The following is an 18,203-nucleotide window of genomic DNA, read 5'->3' as shown; positions in this document are numbered from 1 at the left end:
AGAAGGGGAACGCGCCCCCAAAAGTCGGGAGGCTGTCCTGAAGAGAGGGCTTGCAGGGCTCTAGAGGGAGGCCCCAGCCCACATGACGTGGCGTCTGGTATGCGCGCACCACACGTGAGGCTGTTCCCCTGTCACAACTCAGGGCAGCTTCGGTGGAGTCAATGCTCCCCTAACAAGCTGATGGAAAAGGGATCGTGAAACAGCACTTAATTTTTCTGCTGCGCGCAGCCAAGGCGCGGAGAGGCCCCTGCCCAGCAGCTCCGTCTGGTTCCAGGGGAAAGGCAAGCCCTGGCCCTCTGACGGCACCGTCTGGACAGGACAGGTAGCAAAAACTCTACACCGTACCTTTTTCTTCTCTTTCACATTGTAGAGCGCCAGGGATCCAAAGATGGGCTCGATCTCAATCTCAAACCTGCTCCGGGGAAGGGGGGGGCGAGAGAGATGCGACAGCTTCAAAAGTCTGCTCACAGAGAGAGAGAGAGAGAGAGAGAGAGAGAGAGAGACCACCGCCAGGCTGCCCACCAGCAACTTACTTCAGAGACAAACATTTCACCAAGATCCGCTGGCCAAAGTGCTCCTTGGGGACTTCCGGGATGCTGCAGCGTTCCACCGCCTCGTCCTAAGGGAGAGAAAGGAGAGGAGTCACATGCACGGTCAGGCGCGCTTGGTGCTGGGCAAATGCCGGCCCGCTGCACCAGAGGAGCATGTCCAGGATCATGCCCATTAGCCACCCCACCCCCACCGCACGGGTCCAGCCCTGTGCAAGCTCTTGGCTGACATGCGTAGGGCCGCACTTCACTGTGGGGCTGGGCTAGCGGTCAGCATCCTGCTCCCTATGCGTTGCCTGTACACACCTGTCATCTGCACAGGGTTACCCTCAGAGCTCACCCGAGAGAAAATGGCCCCCTCTGGGGTGCAGAGGGGACCGGCCAGCCCTAGGATAACTTATGGCTCGCGGGCCCAGAGAAGCCTGTACCCCCCCAGCCCCTCCCCCAGGTCCCCTCTTCGCTGGCAGCAACCCCCCACCCGGCTCTTGCTCCCCTTTCCTGAATATAACTGCTGCAAAAAGAATCAGGCAGCTGATTCCTCCTCCGACCCCCATAGTAGACAAATCAGAGGCCCCTCCCAGCCCCGCGGCTGGAAGACCCCCCAGACCCCCCCCCCGGCCTCCACGCTCGCCTCGTCAGGGGCGGGGTAGAGGGCCAGCATCTCGCCGTGCCGGTTCTCCTTGCGCTGCTCCTCGTTCCTGCGGTCCACCTCCTCGAGAGCAGTGCGCGCCAGCAGGGAGGGCAGCAGGGAGTCGGCCACGCAGTTCTTCAGGTCAAAGATGCTGGAGGCCCAGCTGCCTCGGGGCGTGTCGTCCAGAGAGGCCGAGCAGCGCTTCTGGTCGTCCTGCAGGAGGGAGGGAGGGGCCGCCGTGTGAAGCAGGACGCGGGACGGGATGGACCCTCGAGGGTTTGATCCAACAGGGCTGTTCTGATGGGCTACTCCCCTGTCACTTCTCCCATTGCAAGAATCCCAATCCTGCTCAGGGCACCCCAATAAAAAGATGAGGGAGACCCCTTCACAGATCTCCCAGCTTCTCTTCTGGATTGACCCCGTAAAAGAAACCACTGGAGGCAGGTGGACAGATTTCTACATCTTCATGATGCTGCTACCCTTGAACTCCCCTCTTTGCTGTTCAAGCCACCTGGCCCTGGAGAGGGGCCTGTAGACCCTAACCCTAACCCTGCAGACCAAATGCTGGAGCTTCCAAAGGTCATGGATGCAGGCCATCTGAGATCAGCTGAAACTCTCTTTCTACAACGTGACAGACAGCAAAAGGCAGCCTGAGGGATGGCTCTGGACCGTCTCTCCCCTTTGGCCGCGTGACCACCGCTCTCAAACCCACCCACCCCAGTCTTTGCAAGCCCAACCAGGCGTACCGGGTCGCCCTGGCTGCCGCGCTCCTCAGCCGCCTCGTCGAGTTCGAAGTCTTGCCTGGGCAGCTCCTTCTGCTGGTCCCTTTGCCTCTCGGCGGTGTTGGGGGTGTACATGGTGCTCAGCCTTTGGTACCTGAATCAGGGCAAAAGAAACCAGCAAGTCACTCCATGCTGGGGATCCTGACACTTGCAGGAATGCAGAGGAGATGTAAAGGCAAACACATCAAGGGGCTTCGGGTGCTGTTGTCCTGCCCCTGAATCCTTCGGGGCAACCCCATGTCTTGTCGGTCCTTCTACCAGCTGCTTTGTGAGGGTCTTGTTGGGCTAAATAATACACCTCCAGAGAGCGGGCTCAGCTGTCAGAAGGAGCTGTCAACTTTAAGTGGAGAGCCAGCGTGGAGCAGTGGTAAAAGAGCAGTGGACTCTAATCTGGTGAACCGGGTTCGATTCCCCACTCCTCCACATGAAGCCTGCTGGGTGACCTTGGGCTAGTCACAGTTCTCTCCAAACTCTCTCAGCTCCACCTACCTCACAGGGTGTCTGTTGTGGGGAGGGGAAGGGAAGGTGATTGTAAGCCAGTTTGAGGCTTCTTGTGGTAGAAAAAAGCAGGGTATAAAAACCAACTCTTCTTCTTCTTCATCTCTCAGATGGCGGACAGCAATAGGGTGCTATTGGGATGAGGTTTGTCTATCTACAGTCAGTCTATGACTGTTTATGTTCAATACAATGTTCTCTACTACTGTTGGCCTACAGACCTTAATCTACCTTGAGACTTGTGAGAAAGTTAGGATATAAATGTTTTAGCAAATAAATAAATGTTGTTCACACAGGTGAACACAGATGACCCAGTCCCTTGTCTGAAGCATACTGAAAGCCACGAGATCAGCTGGATTCACACAGTTAGCAAGGTAAATCATCAACTACAGACTATTAATAAACAACCGTGCCAGACTTTGGAACACGGCAAGGGCAGCCTACAAAGGCCGGTGCGCTTTCACAGAAGGCCCACAATGCGTTTGCAAAGATTCCCTCTTCGTCCTGCTGCTGCTCCATATTTTCTGACCCCTCCCACTAAAGCCTTGAGCTACAGCTCTGCAGAAAGTGAAAACAATGCTTAGCACTGGGTGGGGGCACCTCAGGGAGCTGCCTCAAAATGCTAGAGTGAGAGTTGGAATGGCAACGTCCACAATGAACTAAGTTTCTTTTAAGTGGCACTCAGCCTATAATCCAAAATATAAAAAATGAAATCACGTAATGTCATCAGTACAGCATCTTCTGACCCCCCTTCCCTAAGCAGGCGACAAGAATGTTTAGAGAAACCATCAGACCTACTTCCTCTGGACAACGACCCAGTCCCCCATGTAGATTTGCACGGCGTCTCGTACCCGGGCATCCTGTTTTCTGGAGAAGAAAGAAGAAACACAGTGAGGTCAACAGAACAGCTATGAAAACTATCTGCCAGTAAGCAACTTCCATGGATTTATTTGCAATGGTGATTAAGTCCAGGGTTCTCCCCACACGTTTAGTAAACAATTGTCAAAAGCCACACAACAACCCCTCACAAAAACAGGGGGAACTCCTGGTCTCAGAGCTGGCTGAACACACCCTAAACGGCTTCCGCTGGTCCTCCCAAGAGGAGCTGCTGTTGTGTCACTCAGACACAGAACAAGGGGTTCTGTGAAGAAGTGAGCTGTGGCTCACGAAAGCTCATACCCTACCAGAAAATATTTTTGTTAGTCTTTAAGGTGCTACTGGACTCTTGCCCTTTTTGACTACAGAACAAGGGGTTGCTCCTATGTTTTAATGGCAGTGAATAGTGTTTTGCCCTGACCTGGATGGCCCAGGCTACCCAATCATGTCAGATCTCAGATGCTAAGGAGGATCAGCTTCGTTAGTATTTGGATGGAAGACCACTAAGGAAGCCCAGGGTTGCTACGCAGGGAAAGGCAGTGGCAGACCACCTCCGTCCGGCTCTTGCCTTGAAAACCCTATGGGGTTGCCATCATTCAACTGCAACTTGGGGGCACTTTCTACCACCAAAGTGTGTTCTTTTTCTATGTGAAAAGAGAGTCTTCCCTTTCACATTTGGATATGGTGACCATTACTCTTGGCTTTGCTACAAGGATGGTCTACTGTAAAATTAAGCTGCAATTCCAAACTGTATTCCAAACTCCATTTATTACACTGAAGTTTAAAGATGTTTCCATCTACCAAATGTTTTCACTGGTCAGAAGGCAATTCAGTGCCACAGCATAGGACAAGCACAGAAAACGCAAGCAAAATGTAAAGTGATCAGCCTTGGGAATCCCTGTGTGGTGGTCCTTGTCCTCCGAAAAGAAAGGGTTTCCAAGAGAAGGCACCAGAAGGAATGGTCTCAGGTACCAGACAAGCTGTCATTCACAGTCGTACCCATCTTTGGGGACACCGGGCTCCAGCGTCCGGCAGTCCCGGGGTTCATGGATCACCTCCAGATCATCCGCAGGGAACTCCACCAGGTCATGGAGAGGGCCAGGCTCAATGTCCGACAGGTGGCTATTTATGTATTCCTCCAAGTCCACCGGCTCCACCACTTCTGTTAAAGGCACCTGAGAAAACACAGGGGGAGAGAAGCCTGCAAGTCAGAAAGGGAGATAAAGTTCCAACTCACACCCTTCATTTCTGCAACATTCCTCAATCACCGCTAATCCAGACTTATTGTGGCACACGAAGGAGCGCCTCTCCAAATATTTATCCACGTCCACCTTATGTTCTTCCCAACAAATCCTCCTAACAGGCCTTTCAATTAGGGAGGTGCAAATGGCAGGCAATCTGTTCCCCACCGCAATTTCTGAAAATGCTCCAACACTCTGTAACAGGGCTTTCATCACACCAAGGAGGGGGAAGGAATCCATCCAGATTCCAAGAAGTCGCTATGAGCACATGGTTGTGAGGTCACAGGGGGGTGACCAAGAAAATGGATGATCACTAAATGCTTGCAACTGCAAGAATTATAGTGCCTAATTTTTATTACCATCTGCTGGACAACGTAAGAGTCAGGGTTTGGAGGATTGCGTTTTTATTCACATTTCTTTTTATCTTTCCTCAGTCTGCCACATTTGCAGATGTGCTGTGTGCTTTTATTTTCTTATTAAGCTTCTTTTCATTCTTAATGCAATCAGTCTGATCTCTGTGACCCACATTAAACCCTTGTTCAGTCCCCACAAACTGGTAGGAGAGAGGAGAGGGGGCCACACTTAAACTCTACTCCCTGGGAGTGTTTGGCGAAGCGTGATGGTGCCTTTGGTAGCAAGTGCAAAAGAAGACACAAACACAGTGCAAAGCCTTTAAATGGCAGAGGGGCCTAAACAAACCCTTAGGTGGAACGAACCCTTAAATATTGGTTTAATGAGAGAGAAGAGAGAGAGAGAGAGAATGGGGAGAAAAGGATGTCTGGCTGGGCTAGAGACCTGGGACTGCTGAATAATTTTCTCACTCCCATACCGGGAAGAAATGAATGCTTGAGAGAGCCCCCTTCTCCCCCAATAGTCATGCTCAACCAGGTCCCTATCAGTCAGAATATATAACATTTTTGTTTCAATTCTCATGTGTTTTCAGGACATATTAAGTCTAGTGAAGAAGGTGCCATTCAAAAAGTTCACTTCCAATGTTGTCCAGAGAACTTGGCTCAATAAAAAGACATTTGGATGCTTGTTCTGTGCTTCTCGGAGTGGATTCCTAGGAGAGATGTCAGTGGGCACCACTTTGGGGACCACCTGCTCTAAACGTCTTGCTATAGTTTAACCAATGTGCACGCGCACTAACTTCTTCCTCCACCATGTAGAATCCCCTGCAGATTTTGCATCATCACCTACCATGATACTCAGATATTGCTTGTTTTGCTGAGTTACCATTATTTTTGCCCCAAGGAATCTGTTTCCTAGAAGAGCCCCCCCCCCCATCCTCCCCACCCCCAGGCACAACACTGGGTAACTCACCGACTGTGGGAGGCCACCGTGCTTCTTGGAGAGCTGGGGGGAGCTGCCGTACTCCCGGGACACCTGCTTCCGCACCTCAGCCGCCACCGTCCTGGGAAGGAGGAGGAGGACATCAACATCCCTTCTTCCACCTGGACAACCTTCCTGAAAGGCACATCTTGACGTGCTTCCTGGAGGAGTCCGGCAGAAGCGTAGACAGAGCTATGCCCCCACTCACCTGAGCAGCCAGGTATCCAAGTCCTCTTGGGGAGCCATTGCTCTCAAACAAGCAGCAGCTGCAGCAGGAAACTATTTCACCTGTACACTGACTGCACCCCAAAATCAGTCTGCTGCCCACTGAATTGGCCGTGCAAACATTATGCACACAATGCTCAAATTACTGTTACCTGAGAGTGTAGGGTTCAAAGAAGAGATGTGGAAGCCCACGGGGGAGGGACGGGACGGGTAGAGTGAAGGAAAACACATTTTCCGCCACTCCCCTCAGGGATGTTTGGGGACAACAGGGGGGGGGGGGAAACTCCCATGAAATATTTTCTTTTATGGAATTTGTAAAATGCGTTTTAAGAAGACTTAAATGAACATTTTAGCATCAGACAATCTACAGCAGTAGAGAATGATAATTCTTGTGTATAATGCAGGCACAATCAAAACTCAGTATTCAGAGTTCCTTGGTTAAAGCCCCACAAGGGCTGGGGATGAAGGCGGGATAAAAGTCCAAAAAATAAAATAAAAAATAGAATTACAGTAGTCCCAGATGTCCTCCAACCCTCCCTTATAAGCCCTGGGCACTCTAGGGCCTGTAAAGAGAGGGACGAAGCATCTCCCTGTGGAGACAGGCCTCCAGGGCACTTCAGGCCTGCCCGTGTTTACTTCTGGTCATGCCACTGGAGGCCAGGAGCTCACCTGGGCAACAAACAGCTCCTGATTCGGTCACACTTCTCCTTTTTTGATTATCTCCCCGCATGCCAGATGAGAAGGGCTTGTGGGCCAGCAGCGGCCGTCCGGACCCCTCTGCTCTAGAGCAAGATCACTGCTTGCGGCACTTAAAGAGTGCGCTCCCAAGAGGCTGCCCCGTGGCCCTGACCACAAAACAAAAGCTCTGCTTAGGCAACTGAGAAGCATCAAGACGTGCCAGGCACACCCAGGCGTGGAAAGCAGAAGGAACAAGGGGACTCCTCTTCTGCGTCCTATCTAAGAAGCTCTTCTTCCTTGCAATGAGCAACTCTAAGGATGGAGCAGTGCTGCCCAGGGGTGGTGGTGGGCTGGGCTCTTCACCAGCTCAGAAAGCCACCCGCAAGGCAGAGTGATATGCAAAGGAAAGGCTTGGGGATCCTTGCTGCCCCCAGGGTTGGCAAAATGCCTTGGAAGAAACTCACTTCCCATAGATCAGCAGCAAACCTCAGAGAATTGTTTCAGCACCGTGAGATTTTGTTTTATTTCATTTCACTTAACTGTCAGTCCACCTTTCCTGCTGAAACACCAAGCAAATAATGACTAAAAGCAATGCAGGAAGTAACCACGATACTCAGAACCCACAGAATTTGGGATCGCACTCATGCAGCCGATAAGCAGGGCGATGAGACATGAGAGTTTGTGAGAAGTGGGAGAAATATGGCCACTGCAGCAGGGCAGACGAGGGGTCGCCTTTGCGAGGGAAGTCCTTGCTGCTCCCAGCACGGCTTGGCTCTGGGGGCAGCAGGCTCTTTGTTGGTGACATGCACCTTTTAATGCTTTTTTACTGCTGTTTAACTTACATAGCGTGGATTCTGTCTTGTGGATCCTTAAGAGTCCAAAAGCAAGACACAAACAAGTTGGATCCCTGTTCTCCAGTGCGCCACCTCCCCTGTGTTTCAGGAAAAGTGAGGAAGGGCCTTGCCTGGAAGAGCTGGTGGTCGGTCATCAGGTGCTTCCCACCTTGAAACACCCACCGCCAGGGGAAACTGCAAGCTCCGAGCCCCCCCCTGGGATGCAGCCCCTGGGCCAAGGGAGAGAAGCCAATGTGGCTCTTTTGGCTGATGGTAATTGTGCATATGGCCCTGTGCCATTCAAGGACTGAGCACAACTGTTCCACAGAGAGCTTGCAGGCACATAACCACCCCCCCAAAGACGCAGATCCAACTGCGTATGCCCAAAGGAGAAGAGTCACGCTTTCCCACTCAGTCCCCTTTCATCCCCCACAGCGGCTGCACTGTTTGGGAACATCTGTGGGGAAATCCTTTCCTCAGAGCTAGATGTATTTGTCTTCCTGAACCCAGACAGCCTCCTTAGTATTTCAACTGTGCATAATCCTTCACAGTGTTGTAGCCTGCAGTGTTTATAGTTCCATGTAGCTCGGGCACCCAGGAGCCATCTATAGGAAGAGCCACCCGTGTGGGAGCTGTCTCTCCTCCTCTGGCAGCCCCAGTCGCTGCCCGCTGTGCCCTGGCAGAACTCTGAGGGGAGGGAGGAGTGTTCAGCCAAGCACCAGCTCCACACTGGCACTGTCAGCGGGTGCAAAGACCACCAGTGTGATGTACAGGGATCCCCTACACACACACACACACACCAGGAATATCCCCCCCCCCACTCACACAAGCATTCCCAGCGGTCCTGCTGTATAAGGGAGCCATGGTCGTCTGGATCACACATTACAGTTGCCCACTAAAGTAGCCCTCTCGGCAACACCAAGAATAGCCTATGCCTATTCAAACATGCATGGCACAAGGTCTCTAAGCATATGCACCCCAGGCCTCAGCCTTGGGGTAACACAGAATGCAAACATGTTTTTAAACTATGGCAGGAGAGGAACTGCCAACGCCATCATTGGGTCAGAGACAGGGAGACACCCCCCCCAAAGCCCCCCAGTCTCCCTCACGGTCACCCGCCAGCCTACGGAGGGCCGACAGGAGGAAAACGTTTTTTCAAAATGGTGCGGCGCCAATGATGTGATGTCAATGCGGGCAAAACTCTATGGTAAAACCCAAATCCTAGAGGGTTGCACTGACATCACACTGGTGACATGAAAGTCACTTCCAGGTATTCACCAGCACAGTGTCCTTCCCCTCTATCCCCGCCTCCCGAAAAAAATTCAGAGATGAATTGCCACCAAAATTAATTCCAGCATGACAAAGAGTGTTGTGGCACGACAGAGGTTAAATTGTGTATTGTATTTGTGGACAGCAGACAGGTCAGAGGGCAAGGCCTAGACCCCCTTTCCCAGTGGAATACCACCTGTTCTCAAAGACGCCCCCCCATTCCTGGATCAATACCCGTAATCCCACCCCCCACAGCTCATGGTGCTTTCCAAGATCCCCCCTGGGCGGCTCGACAGAGACAGCAGATGTGCCCAGCCATTTCCCTAATAGGATGGACAAGCACTTACGGGCGGGGGGGGGGGCAGAGGGAGAGGAAACCGGAGACTGAAAACCAGAGAGGATGGGGGGGGGGGGGGTCCTGCAGGAAAGAGGCCCGGCCCTGGTCCCTCGGGGACCCGGCCAGGAAACGGCCTCACCCTTCCCGTCAGTTCAGGCAGGCGCTTCGTCAGGGAGACCATGCACAACCCACCATGCCTGCTCCTCTTGGCCAGAGAGACATCGCGGGGCCGGGGGCGGTGGTGGCGGCACTTCAGACGCCACTGGACACAGCAGGAAGCGCTCCGAGGCTGCCCAGAGCCCCTACCTGCCCAGTGGCGGAACCAGCATCCCTCTGCCCACCCGGCAGGGAGGGTTCAAACAGCATGTTGCTGTAGATGTGTATTATACTGCCACAGCTAGTTTGTTAAAAAATACCGGTATAGGGAGGGTTTTTTTTTTAATTCAGCTCATTTACAAATAGCCTAGATTAAAACAAAAATCGAAACTAAATACAGCCCATTTAGGAGGCTCTTGGGAGCTTCTCAAAGGCCGTCTTTCTCCGCCAAGAAGGAACGGGGAGGGGGAAAACCCACAGAAATCCTCTCATCTCCGCCATAAACTCCGACTCGCAGTATCGAGCTGGCCGTGCAAAAGGACCCCAGCCCAGCCGCTCCCCTGCCGCGGCGTGAGGACCCCGCCCGCCTGCCCGCCCGCCCACGCCCGGCCCGCGAGGCGGAAGGGGGCTCCCGCCGGCTCTCCCGTCCTCCTCCCGGATTCTCCAACCCCACCGCCCACAGCAGGACGCCACCGAGGGCTCCCGGCCCCCCCCCCAACCCCCCGGCTGCGGAGCGCTCGGCGCCATCACCTCCGGCGAGGGGCCCCCGGGCAAGGCGGACTCCCCCAAGAGTCAGGGCGGCCTGAAGGGGCTTTCGGGGGGCGGCGAGTCTCTTCCTCTCTCCGGGAGGGAGGGAGGGAGGGAGGGGAGAATAAGGACTCGGGATGGAGAACCCCCCCCGCGCCCCCCCCCACGACCCTGGGCCCGCAGGACAGCTTGACAGGGCCGAACCAGCCCCTGGGGGACCTCGGGGCTTCCAGGCGCCCCACCTCCCCAGGGGCCCACAGGTCGCCCGGGGAGGCCGGCTGAGCGGGCGGGCGGGCGGGCGGCCAGGAAGGGCTGCTTCCGGACGGGGCTGCCGAGACGGGGGGGGCGGGGGGGGCGGGGCGCCCTTGGGGGCCACAGGCTTCGCCACGACGGCCGGGAGCGAAAGCGGCGGCCCTGAGTCGGGTGGCCAACCTCCCGGCGGGGCCTCCCGGACGGACCGAGACGCGCTCCCCGGGAGACCAGGGCGGCCTGGCTGCCCCGCAGGGCCGGGCCAGGACGGAGGCGCGCCCGCCCCGGGGCCGCGGCAGCCCCCAGCCCACGCCCGGAGGGAGGCGGCCCCGCGCCCGGAGCCCCCCGCGGCCGCGCCAGGACGGCACGAGGGCAGCCCGCCCGCCCGCCTGCCCCGGCACACCCCTCCCGGCCCCGGCCGCCCCATCCGCCGCCCCGCCGTGGCGCGCCCCTCACCGGTTGAGGCGGTGCGCGAAGGCCCGCCGCTCCGGGGCCGCCGCCGCCGCCATCCCCGCTCCTGCTCGTCGGGGGCCGGCCGGCCGGCGAGGCGCGCTGGCCCCAGCCCAGCCCAGCCCAGCCCAGCCCAGCCGGGGGGCGGGCCCGGCCGGCCCTCCGCCTCCCGCCCGCCCGCCGGACTCGCCCTGACGTCCCCGCCCACCGCCGCGGGGCCTCTGAGCATGGGCAGAGCGCCGGCCCGCCGGCCCCGGGGGGCTCGTGCCTGGCCGCCCAGCCCAGCAGCGGAAAGGAAGACCTCGGGGGTCCGGCTCCATTGCCCCTCCCTTGACACCCCAAGACCCACCGGTCCTTTCCCGCTGGCGGGGCCCACTTTCCCCCAGCCCCTGCCCACCCCCTCCACCTCCCAGGGCTTCCCAAACAACTGCAGCCCCTTCCTCAGGCCCACTCCCCTCCTGCACAGGGCCAGGGGGCCCTCTGCACACCAAAGGAGGGGGCTTTGGCGGCGGGCGGGCGGGCGGGCGGGTGGCCCCCTGGATCATCCCGTGGGCAAGCAAGCCAGCAGCTGGGTCACAACCAAGAGTTGCAAGTCAGGGCGCCAGAAGACCGCCTGGCTGAACTCCTTGAGAGAGAGAGGGAGAGAGGAAGGGCATCTGGCCATGGGCCGTCCAGACTGCAGCGGCACACTTGGCCTGGGCCACTCTCATCGAACTTAATAATTAACCACAAAAGCTTTTTGTCGGTTGTCGATTGAGCCCACAGTCAGCGACTTGGAACCATATAAAATATGGCTCTTATATCCATAAATGCGGCCTGGGGAGGAAGAATATTCATCTGCTAGGACAATAGTCAAGAGCGGAGGCTCCCCTGCTGAAAACGGCCAGTTCAGGACAAAGAACAGGCTCTGTCTCTACCCATTCTGAAGAGGTGAGCTGTGTCTCACAGAAGCTCACACCCTGCCAGAAATGTTGTGAGTCTTTACAGTGCTACTGGGCTCTTGCTCTTTTCTACTGCTTCAGACAAACTAACGTGGCCACCCGTTGTGATCTACCCATTCTGTAAGTTTGGAGAAAGCCTGCATATACCTTTCCGGCTGATGATAGTAAACTAATAGGACGGTCATTTGGTTGACTCTGCCTTCCATCCTTCCAAGGTCAGTAAAATGAGTACCCGGCTTGCTGGGGGTAGCCCACGTAGAAACAGGCAATGGCAAACCGCCTCCAAACGTCTCATGCCTTGAAAACCCTACGGGGTCGCCATAAGTCAGCTGTGACTTGAGGTCACTTTCCACCACCAGCTTGTCACGGGACACGTCAGATTTAGCTGGGGCATTTTGTGCAAATGGGAGTTTCCAAGTTGTCTTCGAGGGAAGACCCATGGATAGAGTGCACTATGGTAGTCCAGTCTTGATGTCACCATGGCATAGATCCTGGTGGCCAGATTGGCCATGTCAAGGTAGGGGGCCATCTTGCAGGCTAGACTAAGTTGTCATAAAGTGTGTGTTGCGGCTGTGTCTGCTTGTTTCTCCAGGAGTAACGCTGGATCAGAAGTAAGCCCTTGGTTCTTGATTGAGTCAGCCAGGGTCATCTGGACCCCATCGAGAGCGGGAAGCGCACCGTCCCTCCCAGCCGGCATTACCTCTGTCTTGTTGGGGTTCAGTTTCAATTGGATCGCCCTCGGCAGCCGGGCAGTGGCTCCTCCAGATCTCTGTTGGTTTGCCAGGAGATTTCAATAGAGACATGTAGAGCTGGGAATCATCCACATATTGATGATGTTTAATTCCAAAGCTACAAATGTTTTCTCCTAAGAGTTTCACACAGAGATTGTACAATTCTCCCCCACCCCCATCCAAGAATTATTCATCTAATTCTGATGGGGGCTGGAAGGGACAAAGGCAATTGAGCTCATCCCTCCCCCCCCCCCACCATAACAGCCCCGGGGAAACTCTTTCAATCTACAGACCTACATGGAAGGGAAGGGTTAAACCGCCCCCCCTTCATGATGAAGTTGGATCCAAATCAGCTCTGATCCATCAAGCTGCTTCTGGATTTTTGCGTCCAAATACAGAGGCCTCCATTCACGGTGAGGTCTTTGGTTTGGCCAGGTGTGTTTCACTCGCACCCGGCTATCCTGCTTTTCTTTCTCACTCTGCCCTGCTAACATGCTCACTGGTGCAGCTGCTGCCTCTTTCTCCACCCCCCCTGCCCCTTCCCCATGGACACGCAGGCACTTCCTTTCTCCCCTCATGAAACTAGCGGGGGTGTCGTTGGGACGGGTTCAGAATTTTAGTTACTGTTTACGCTGGGAAAGAAAATGGTTTCCAAGCACCAAAGCAGGCGGTCTCCTGGAAGAGGGCCCAGTTGCAGGCGAGCGAGGAGAGGGGGAAACCCACCTGCCCCACAGTGTCTGGAGGCAGAGGCTCTGCAGGAAGAGCGGAATCACCAGCCCCCACCCACACCCCCATCTTCAGGGCTCAGAGGCCCTTCCAGGGGCACCCGCAGGCCACATCCGTTAAGGGAGTGGGAGAAATCATCTAGGAAGAAGCAGACAGAGGTTAAGGACTGAGGATCACTCCTTAACCATCGGCTTTAGAAGAAGCTGGCCAGGCAGAGGCCAGAATCTCCACACACACCCCCCCCAAATTGGGAAGGCTGATATCTTGAGATTTTTGGACATGCAGACTGAAAAGAAGAGGCCACCAGTGCCTCCTAGTGGCACATTCATAATTGCAAGACTATTCTTTGACCACTGCCTTTTCCTGTTCCTATCTGGTCTCTAGACAGACAGACGGACAGACAGGTTGGAAAATGGCATCCCCGGGGTGGAGCCCCTTTGCATAGACACTGTGGTACTAGTTTTACTATGTTGCCTCTAGCAGCACAAAGATGGCAGCTAATTTTGCCCTTGCCCTGACTGCCCACAGAGCTCTGTTGACACCACTGCATTTCTGTCCAGAGGCCCCTGCAATGTGTAGATTCTGGGCTTGGTGCTTGAGGGCTGCTTCACATGTCATGTCTTAGAGGGCGACTTTAATGTGCGTACGGACGAGAGAGAGAAGCTGTGGGGCACTCCAAGCATGCCGCTGATGAAGAAGCCTGCATGTTCTCAGCGCAAGGGGTGGCGCGTGGGTCAGTTCCTCCTAGTCGTCCCAGTGGGGATTAGACATCCCAGCCGGTGTGACACAGGTGTGACACAGCTGCCAATCAGCAAGCACCTTTCTTGCTGCCGCCCTGGCACACTGTTTTCAGCAAGAAGGGGTTAAAAGCTCCCTTCTCTCTGGGGGCTTCTGTGCCTTCCCCACCCACTTTCCCTGGAGCTAAAGGGGGAGGGGGGAGAGACTCTCACAAGGCAGGGAAAGAAGGTGCTACTCTGTGCGGCAGGTAGTAGCTGACCGCACCCTGGAGCCCAGGAGCAGGCCAGGTGCTGGGCCCTGAGGCAGAGTTCAGCAGCACCTGCCAAAGGTAAGAAAGAGCCCTTTGTGTGTGGCTGGGGAGTTGCCCCTGGGGGGACTGAGCGGAAAAGCAAAGCCTTGCAGTTGGATGGGAAGGGCTCCCAAGTTGGATGGGAAGGGCCCCCAAGTCCAACAGCGGCCAGAGGGCTTTTCCAGTGCGGTGGGCTTTTTGGTGGCCTTGGCTGCCTTCAGCCGGGCTCTCCCTGTCCACCACTCTTTGCTGTTGGGGGAATTTCAGTTTTTGGCTCACTTGGCTGGCTCAGCAGACACCATCCTTTCCGGTCCTGGGTCCCAGCCCAGCCTCCCAAACCCACTCTCTGGCAAGCAGCTCTTTCCCTGGTGCTGATGATTCTGCCTCCCCACGCGCACACACACCACCTTCCCTCTTCCTGCCTCTGGAGAGAGGTGTCCATGCTCAGAAAGGGGCACGAGGCACACCTGGTTGGCTTTCCTGCCATTTCCAGCAGCCTTGCATGATGCTGAAAGCCAGTCCCACTCCCCCCTTTCGAGTGGGGGCCTCTTGGGTGTGGGAGGGGGTTGGAGCCTGCCAAGTGGACATGCTGGGGCTGCTCTCTGAAGGAACCAGAGTGACTCCGTGCATGTGTGTGTTTGTCTTTCTCTTTGGCATGGGCAGGGACGGCTTTGCTCTCAAGAGCAGGCGTTCTTTCGGTGGCTGGCCCCATGCTGGTGGAGCAGCCTCCCAGAAGGGGCCAGCTAGAATAAAAACCCGTCAGTCTTTACGGTGCTGCAAAAACCAAATCTGGCTCCTCCTGGGGAATTGTTACCAAAGGAAGGATGTTGCAAAGACGCAAAGCCCATTCTGGGTCCTGGATTCAGCCCTCAGTCTGAGCTGGGCAGGAACAGGCTCACGTCATGGGAGATTTCAGAAGCCCCTCGCGAGCCCTGAGACCGTCTCCCACACTGTGGGAACCGTTTTGCTTCCTCTCCCAAGAAAAAAATGTCCTGGGGCATGCGCAGTGTTAGATGCATGACTCTCAGCTCAGTGCAACCTGCATTTTAATCCGCCTGAATTTCCCCAGCAGTGTTTAGGGGTTTGGTGCCCTTATGAGATGAGTAGGGCGTATAAAGTCCAATGAGGGGAAAACGGGGAGAGGATGCTTCGGTCGGAGTTGGTGGGCCGGAAGTCAGGGCTGTAGCTCAAAGCATCTCCTGGGACAGGGTTGACCTGACTGAGGGGGAGCCTAGCTGCGCAGGCCCTGAGGACAGAAGCCTGCATTCCAGAAGGGGAGGGGGCTGCCTGCCCTCAGCCACAGCACCCCACTGTCTCCCCCTCCACCATGTGCAGCATCACTTCCCCTCTGCAGTGATGACGCAGCCATTTCCCCATCCCTTGCTAGACAATAACATGGCAAGGAAACTCACAACATCCTGAGCGTTGGGGGGGCCCCCCGCTGTTTTCAGTCTCCCGTGACATCGTTTCTGTTCTGAAAGGTCCTATCAGCTGCGCAGGACATTAAAAAAAAAGTTTCAGAATTCGTCCTGCTTCAGGCTTTTTGCCCTGCGATTGGCTCCAACGGGCCCCGAGGGAGTATCTCACTTACCAGAAACCAAAGACAAGCAATTTGGAGGAAGGAACAGCTGCGGGAGCGCTGCTAAGCAACCACCTCACTCGGTCTCCAGCTGCAAGGAAAACAAGGGCCCCCGGCTGATCAACAGGAGGAGGAGGAGGAGGCCGGCCCAGCAGAGCCCACCAAGTGGCTGTTGCCCGCGGGCACCTTGGCGAGCCCTCGCCCGACGATGCTCGAGACCAATGCGGGGCTCCTGCCCGGGTTCAGGAGGCAGATGCCAGCCTGGTCTGCTTCAGCCTGGGTGGCCACACGTCTGAAAGCACCGTCTGAATCTGCATCTAGCCTCGGGCTACGTGGGTGTTAGGAGGTCTCCAGGGCTTGAACCTGCACTTGAGGTTCTAGCTGCACGCCCTGGCCATTGTAGGGTTGCCAACCTCCAGGTAGTAAGTGGTAATATGCCCACCAACAACAAATACCATCAACAGACCTGTGTATTTTTATGCATATTTATATATCTCAACAAGTAAGTCACTCAAAAGGTAAGTTATTAAGACAAAGTCCACTGGAAATTGTCCTGTAAGATGTGTTTTCTTTCTTTACAGCAGCAGAATACGTGAAAACACATCTTACAGGACAATTTCCAGTGGACTTTGTTTTAATAACTTACCTGATTAAGGAAGCTTTTGAGTGACTTACTTGTTGAGATATATAAATATGCATAAAAATACACAGGTCTGTTGATGGTATTTGTTGTTGGTGGGCATATTACCACATACTGTAAAAATATAGCCATAATATAGTTGGCATTGTTTATAGCTGTATTCCTGTATTGAATTTCTCATCTGTTGATATATATACAGAGGTGTCTTTTGTTCTCTTAACCTCCAGGTAGTAGCTGGAGTTCTCCTGCTATCACAACTGATCTCCAGCCGATAGAGATCAGTTCCCCTGGAGAAAATGGCCGCTTTGGCAATTGGACTTTATGGCATTGAAGTCCCTCCCTTCCCCAAACCCCGCCTCCTCAGGCTCCGCCCCAGAAATCTCCAGGTATTTCCCAACCTGGAGCTGGCAAGAATAGGCCATTGTCCTCAGGGAACCGTGGCTGGTAAACTGACATTCTTCCGGTTTGGATGTGGTTTGGCTGCCCCTGGCCCTGCACATAACCACTGAAATACTGGCAAGGCAGGGGAGACCAGCATGGACCAGCATGTGTCTTCCCGGCCGACTGTGCGGGTACACGGGGAACGACATCGCAAATCCAGTACTGAGGCTCTGCATAGGATCACGCTACTTGCTGTTGATTGGAAATCTCTTGCCCCCTTCCTTTCTCTAACCTTCTATGCATCAAGTTCTGATTCAATAGTAATGTCCTTAACAAATGAGACAAAGGGAGAAAAGAACAACTTTGGATTGACATCATTACACAAGTTAACTGTGTGTTCAGTTAACTGTGTGTTCAGAAGTACAAAATGCCTCTGAGACCTGTCAAGGGCAGAATGTTACCCACCGGCTGCTTCACCCTGTATTTAGATGTTTACAGGAACCCTCTGCAAAACGGAAGACCGCTAAAAGCTCAAAATCCCTGGACAGCTACCAGGCCAATAGTAAATAGCAAGGAGTGACCAGGGAGCAAAATACAACTTGGGCAGACCACAGACCACCGGTAAGAGTTTCCCTTGGGATCAAGCGCCCGAGCCACCTGAGAGTGAAAGCGTTCGCATGAATCCGCCCTGATCCGACCACTTGAAAGACACTTCTTTAAACCATCGTTTTTGTGATCCTCATAAAACTATCATAATAAATCAGCTAGTCTTTGATGCACCTTGAGAGATTTTTTTTCTTTAATTGCTCTGGCTGCAACAGGCCAACAGAACTCCCTCCGGCGTCTATTGACAATGTGTGCAGCTGCATCTCTGTAGCATGTTTCGTTGCTAACATTCTAGGCCCAGTTTGCAAAGGAACACTTGCCTGCCGGAGACGGAACCGGAACTCAGCCCTGGCTGTCTTGAACAGCGCTGGGCCTTTGAGCCCCTGGCCTTGGGGAGGGGGGGGCATCAGCAGTCCAAGGGCTCAACTCACCCCCTTGAGGGGAGCTGTCTGGCTTCTTAGAGCCTCTCTGTCCTTCTTGGAAAGAGAGCTGGTGGGAAAGAAGCCAGGGCACTCCGGACAATAGAGGCTTTCCTGCCCCTGGTTTTAAATGGTATGAATGGAGGGTGAAAGAGAAGGCAGGTTGACTGGGGGGTGGCGGGGAGATTGTCTGAGTGAGAGAGAGTAGAGCTGACCCTTCCTCCCCCACCCCTGTGGAAGAGGTGCTGAGCGGGAGCTCTGAGCCCTCGCCAGCCCCACCTTTGCCACTGCCGGCCTTCTGGCGGCCTCTCCACCTGAGGCTAAGGAGCCGCTGTTCTCTTCTCCACGGCAGAGGCACAGCGAG

General features: G+C 54.9%; 1 protein-coding gene across 1 annotated transcript in view; it reads right to left on the bottom strand.

Annotated features, from left to right (window-relative positions):
• The window catches only part of DOCK6 (dedicator of cytokinesis 6), a 64,320-nt gene extending 53,211 nt beyond the window's left edge, over nt 1-11,109 (bottom strand). Inside the window, 8 exon segments of the mRNA XM_056850755.1 lie at nt 346-412; nt 534-619; nt 1,180-1,392; nt 1,926-2,055; nt 3,255-3,323; nt 4,332-4,507; nt 5,897-5,987; nt 10,796-11,109. Of these exon segments, the coding sequence (XP_056706733.1) occupies nt 346-412; nt 534-619; nt 1,180-1,392; nt 1,926-2,055; nt 3,255-3,323; nt 4,332-4,507; nt 5,897-5,987; nt 10,796-11,109 (1,146 nt within the window).
• Nucleotides 11,110-18,203: the final 7,094 nt, after the last annotated feature.

Source organism: Euleptes europaea, chromosome 1 (assembly GCF_029931775.1).
Source record: "Euleptes europaea isolate rEulEur1 chromosome 1, rEulEur1.hap1, whole genome shotgun sequence".
In the NCBI taxonomy this organism is placed as follows: domain Eukaryota; kingdom Metazoa; phylum Chordata; class Lepidosauria; order Squamata; family Sphaerodactylidae; genus Euleptes; species Euleptes europaea.
This window is presented reverse-complemented; position numbering and strand designations above follow the sequence as displayed.